The sequence below is a fragment of the Octodon degus genome, unplaced genomic scaffold, assembly GCF_000260255.1.
Source record: "Octodon degus isolate 3935 unplaced genomic scaffold, OctDeg1.0 scaffold00146, whole genome shotgun sequence".
Classification (NCBI taxonomy): domain Eukaryota; kingdom Metazoa; phylum Chordata; class Mammalia; order Rodentia; family Octodontidae; genus Octodon; species Octodon degus.
In genome coordinates, this window is record NW_004524722.1 from 3,246,890 (window position 1) to 3,252,672 (window position 5,783).

The 5,783-nt window shown below is 47.2% G+C and overlaps 1 protein-coding gene and 1 pseudogene across 7 annotated transcripts in view; one reads left to right on the forward strand and one right to left on the reverse strand.

The window, feature by feature from the left end:
* Nucleotides 1-5,783, forward strand: part of Art1 (ADP-ribosyltransferase 1) — a 26,243-nt gene that overhangs the window by 14,582 nt on the left and 5,878 nt on the right. For 2 of the 7 annotated variants that reach the window (XM_023702102.1, XM_023702104.1), the window contains one exon: nucleotides 5,173-5,360. In XM_023702102.1, the coding sequence (XP_023557870.1) occupies nucleotides 5,295-5,360 (66 nt within the window). In that variant the 5' untranslated portion in view covers nucleotides 5,173-5,294. Of the gene's footprint in view, nucleotides 1-3,196; nucleotides 3,280-5,172; nucleotides 5,361-5,783 lie in introns of those variants that run through there. The other 5 variants (XM_023702105.1, XM_023702108.1, XM_023702103.1 and 2 more) reach the window with 3 other exon arrangements.
* Nucleotides 2,705-3,517, reverse strand: LOC101574059 (annotated as a pseudogene).

The window sequence follows — 5,783 nt, forward strand, 5'->3', positions numbered from 1 at the left end:
GGGAGGAGGAGGAGGAAAGAAAGTATGTAAAGAAAAGAAAAAGAAGTAGCAGAGAAGGGGAACAAAAGAGGGAGTGGTAAATTTCTGTTTCCCAGCCTGTGGTTATCTTTTGGAGTCTACAGTTTGGTGGCAGTGTGCTCATGACTCTGCTCTAACGGGAGCTGGAGCCTGAGTCATGGCAGCTTATAACACTCAGGATGTTTCTTGCTGGCCTGACTAGAGCACCCTGTCCCTGGATGTCTCCATGGTCGGCCCTCAGCCAGTCGCTGTGAAAGCTTAACACTAGGCGCCCTGAGATGAGGCCAACCCACAGCTCCCCTGAGTCCTGGTTTCAGTTGGACCCTCTCTAAAATGGTGTCTGAGGGTTTGGTCCTGGGCACCAAAAACAAAAAACAAACAAACAAACAAAGAAAAAGTGGCGTCTGACCAAACACTCTCTCCAGGGGATATGGCAGTCACATAGACTGGAGTCACTCACGCGTGTTGTACCACACAGCATCCACGCTTTGTTTTACTAGCATTTTTGTCCCTGGAAGCCTCTAGAGGTGTGGGAAAACAGGAAGTGGGAAAACAGGAAGTGGGAAAGTGGGAAAACAGGAAGTGGGAAAACAGGAAGTGGGAAAACAGGAAGTGGGAAAACAGGAGTCTGTCTGATCACAGACTCACAGTGATCCTCCTGTCTTCCCACTTTCCCATTTCTGATGTATTTCTATAGATTAGATTTTCCTTTCTCATGCCAGGAGCCAGGGAGAAAGTACAGATTGCTCTTCCTTTTTCTGCCTCTTCAGTTTCTCCACGGAGCTCCAATTTTTTCCTTGAGATCCTTCTTGGGTCTCAGGGATTCACCTCGCTCCTCCATTTTTTCCTCAGGTTGTTATTTCCCAGTGTCTAGATTCCAAATCTTGTAAAGGTTGATTTGTTACTGGTTATCACTCCACCATTTTCCTGGAAGTCTGAGACAGTCTCAATGCACTCTTTATTGAGCACCTACTATGTTTGTGGACTACAACAATGACTAAGAGGTGATTTTAAAGTCAATTCTGGTGTAGCACAATGCCTACAGTTAACAACAAGGTACTGGGCACTTAAAAATTTCTTAAGAGGGTCAGCAACTTAACCTTGTCACACAGTCCCCAACACATGCCTTTTTCTTTCTTTCTTTCTTTCTTTCTTTCTTTCTTTCTTTCTTTCTTTTTTTTTTCTGGAAAAGGTAGACTTTTAATAACTTTTTATCACCAGGTTGTCATACAGTTACAAAGTGGTTAAAAATTTCTGAAAGGGCATTATTTTAAAAAAAAAGGGGGGGAGGGGGGAGGCTGCCCATTAGGTCAGTGTTTTTTTTTTGTTTTTTTTTTTTTTTTTTTTTTTTTTAGCAGAACCGGGGATTGAACTCAGGCCCTTGCGCTTGCCAGGGAAGCCCTTATTCCACTGAGCCATCTCCTCAGCCCCTAGGTCAGTGTTTTAAGTGCTTGCTGAAACAAAGCTGTGAGACTCAGGATGCTGTGGTTCGATCCCTAGATCCTGAAGCCAAACCAGAGCTTCCTGGAAGGTATCCTGAGGCCACAGAAAAAAAGAAAAGAAAAGAAAAGCACTCATCCTTACATAAATAAAGGTCAGCTTGTGGAGTGGTGGGTCCATTGGCACCTTCAGCGATGATCTTGGCTTTGACTTTGGGTGCACTGGATTCAGTCAACTGCTTCTCACTGGCAGCTAGGATCAGTACTCCATTAGGACACTACATTTCAAAATGCTTTGGCCAAAGAATTCCCCAGTTCTCCAGTCTGGGGTGAATGGGATGGAGCACGGCCAACGGGCCCCAAAGCACTCAGAGCCAGATGGGCTCCAAGCAAGGGCCCTATGGTTTTTCCTGGGACAGTCTAACCTCAACTGCAGTCCAATTAGTCAACATAATAGTCTTCAAAGGGGAGCAAAGACTGATTAATTACTGTGATAAGAGAGTCATTACATTCTTTGGACTATGTCATAATTATGTAACAAATCCTGATGGTTAAACAAAAATAGTTTTCTTGGTTGCAGGTATGAAGATGACTCTCCACTGGGTTTTGTCGTTCCTGCTGGACAATGCACGACTGATGAGCTATAAATGATACTGTTATGTTATAAAAATACTAGGTTTCTTCATTTATTATGTTTATAGGCATTTACTGCTTGAATCAAGGTTAGGCTTGTTAAGTGATTAAAGGAAATTTATTACAGCAGCATGTACTTATTCTAAAGAATAAAATTCATAAAAAGAACAGCTTTATTTTTCTTTGCAACTTGTGAAATTTAGGTGTTTTTTTTGTTTTTGTTTTTTTTTTTTTATGTAAAACCCTTTTACTCAGGTAACTCACTTGAGGACCATGCCTCCTTATGAAGATGCCATATAACCACCTAGGTGTGTCAGAGCACTAGCTCCCAGTGGCTTCTGGGTCAGCACAGATTGGGATCTGGGAGCAAGGCCACAGCCCTGGAGTAGGGCTTTGTAGTCCAATGCAAGATATCTGTGAGGCTCCCTGGCATAGCTTGTGCACGATCCTCTAGCCTTCTCTTGCTTCCTCTTAAAGGGCTGATTTGGGCTGACTAGTTGAGAATGGTCCATTATCTACTGAGTCATGGGAAAGATTGCTGTGGTTATATGTAAACTGTGAGGGCTGCAGAAAGTACAGGTGGAGCGGGTGGCCAGGCAGCGGGCCACCAGTATCTAGATGAAGATCATACCAGCTTCATTGTACACTTTGAAGGCCTTCTCAGTGGCACTGACATAGGCATCTGTCCTCGGGTCCAAGCCCAGGTTATACTTCATGGCTGTGCACATGATTTGCCTGGCAGAATGCTCCATTGTGTAGGCCAGGTCCAAGTGCACGATGTCTTTTTCTGATGCCCCTGGTATCCTATTCTGGAACTCTGCTGTGGGGGACGATAGGAATTGTTCCACCATGCTTCCCAAATTTTCTTTCTAAGTTTTCTTCAACAGACATGAGCAAGTGATAGTTAGAATCCCTTCCGTATTTGGTCAGTCAGCCATAGCTGACATGGTTCAGATTCTTCAGCCACTAAAAGTAAGATATTATCACTCCTCCAGCATTCAAACAGACTCTTGATAATTATGATGTTCCTCTCCAGGAAGATCTTGTCAGCTTGTGGAGTGGCGGGTCCATTGGCACCTTCTGCGATGATCTTGGCTTTGACTTTGGGTGCATTGGATTTGGTCAACTGCTTCTCACTGGCAGCTGGGATCAGGATATCCTCCCAGGAGCCGTCGTCGCGCCGGATAGAGTAGGAGACGCTCAGCGCGTGGTTGCAGGGCTTGATGATGCTCACCACGCAGCACAGGTGGTTGTGCTTCTGCTCTTCCCTCTCGCGGGTACGCAGGTCCTCCACCAGCTTGTCCCCCACGATGTTGGCGCCGCGGTCGAAGGAAGCCCTCCACCATCTTGAACAAGTTGGGGTCGTCCTCGCGGTCAGCAGCTGCCTCGCTGTAGTGGCGGCTGGGCATCCCGAGGTTGGGCGGCACGTGGGCCCAGCAGCCAAACGGCGCCAAGGGCCCGGCGCGGGGCAGCAGCAGCACCTCCTAGGCGGCAGGGCTGCAGAGCAGAGCTGAGGCGAGCTGGGCTGAGGGGAGGAGCACATTCCTTTTTCTTAATGACAATAAAAAAAAAACCAAAGCAGGCTTCATGCAGGAAACTATGTATATGTATATGTATATGTATATGTATATGTATATGTATATGTATATGTATATGTATATGTGTATGTGTATGTGTATGTGTATGTGTATGTGTATGTATATGTGTATATGTATATGAAAATGATATGTAAATATATCACTTGAATATGCTCTGAATATGGTATAGTGGTACTGGGAGCCACCACATCACTGGCTACACTCTCCCCACTGGCTGCTGTGCCTAGGAGAGGGAAGGAGAGGGAAGAGAGAACAGGAAGGAGTTAGGCTTGGGGCACATGCCTATAATCTCAGCACTGGGCAGCTGAGGCAGGAGGATCCCTGTGAGTGGGTTACATAAGTAAGTTCAAGGTCAGCCTGCACTACATAGCAAGGCCCACTCAAAAACAAACAACCCCCCCAAAAACAAACAGAAAACAAAAAGAAGAAGAAGAAGAAGAAGAAGAAGAAGAAGAAGAAGAAGAAGAAGAAGAAGAAGAAGAAGAAGAAGAAAGAAAGAAAGAAAGTCTTGGACTCATAACCAAAGACATATAACCATTTCTTCCACTTCAGTCAGGTATTACAAAGGCTGGAGATATAGCTCAGCAGACTAAGAGCTTGCTTAGGTAAGCATAGGGGCCAGGGTTCGATCCCTGGCTCCCATGCCCCGCCGGCTCCGCCCTTGGGCACACTGAGCCAGTGATGGAGTCTGGGCATGGTAGCGCGTGCCTGTAATCCCAGCACTAGGGAGGCAGAAATCAGGAGGACCACTATGAGTCTGGGCTGTGTAGTGAGACCCTGCACACACACACACACACACACACACACACACACACACACAAAATCAGGTATTACTTTGCAACAAAATAAACCAAAGGGAGAAGAAAAGACGAGAGGAGACAGCACAGCAGCAGGACTGGCTTAGGGACATCTATCCCAGTAGTGACTTGACACTGGGTGGTCAGTGTTGGAGCACTTTGGGCCCTTGGTGTGCCCACCTTCAGGGAAGGTGTGCAGGGTGCTGTGGTTTTTTGCCTCCCTTGGGGAAGTAAGGGCCTCTTATTCTCTCCTAACACTCAAGGGCCTCTGTTTTCTCCTCCTTGGGTGCTGTTGGTGCCTAGAAGTGGTTTTGGCTGCATGCCTACGTGCACCTCTGGCCTCTGGCTCGGGAAAGGTTGCCCAGGCCCTTCACAAGGTGGGCAAGTCCCTTCCCCCATCTTAGTCCCATTTCCCCACTGCAAGCTCTGCCAGACGGGATGCACGTCCTTCCCTCCACATCCTCAGAGTTCGCACCTCTGGTGCCTTCACTCTGGCTATTCCTGCTGCTCCATACCCCTTTCCTCCCCAAACTCTAGTCTTCGCTCATGTCTTCTCCTGTTCATCCTGCAAGACCCTGCTCATATGTCCTCTCCTCCAAGGAAGTCTCCCAAATTACTTCTGACAAGAAGCTTCCTCTCTCTCTTCTGAACCTCCATTTTTATTTTGTGATGTTCTTTTGTCCCAAGCACGGGGCGTGACACACGCGAGGTGTCCTTTAATTAAACTGTACAGATCACCACTGCAATTTTCCAGATGAGGAAACTGAAATCCAAAAAGAGAAACCAACTTGTCCAGGCTCACCTCCAACATGCAGATTCCGGCCTTGCTGTCCCTGCTGCTTGTTGCGTCTGTGGGCCTCGTGAATGCGCTTCAGGTACGATCATCCTTCACCTTGCCCATCCTGGAAGCGATCAACCCTGAAAGGAGGGAAGAGAATGCCCACGCTTCCCCTGGCTCCATGCAAGGGGTCGGCCCAGGCACACTGCCAGCGGCTCCCAGTCCCCACTCCTCTCAGGGGCTTTGTGGGCGTTTGGCCTTTCTCAACACAACAAGCGCCACCTGAGGAGAAGGACCACTGGGTTGTCACCAGATAGGGTTGGAGAAGGTGGCCAAAGCAGGGGAAAGGACCCTAAAGCCTTTCTACTGCAGAATGAGTTACAGATTCCCTGACTTCCATCACGGAGAAAGAATGCCCAGGGTTAGTCAGAAAAAAACATAAAGGGTTTTGTAGTACAGAATTATAACAGCAAAGAGAAAAACAGAGCAGACCCTAGAGAGAGGCATACTTTCTTTCTTT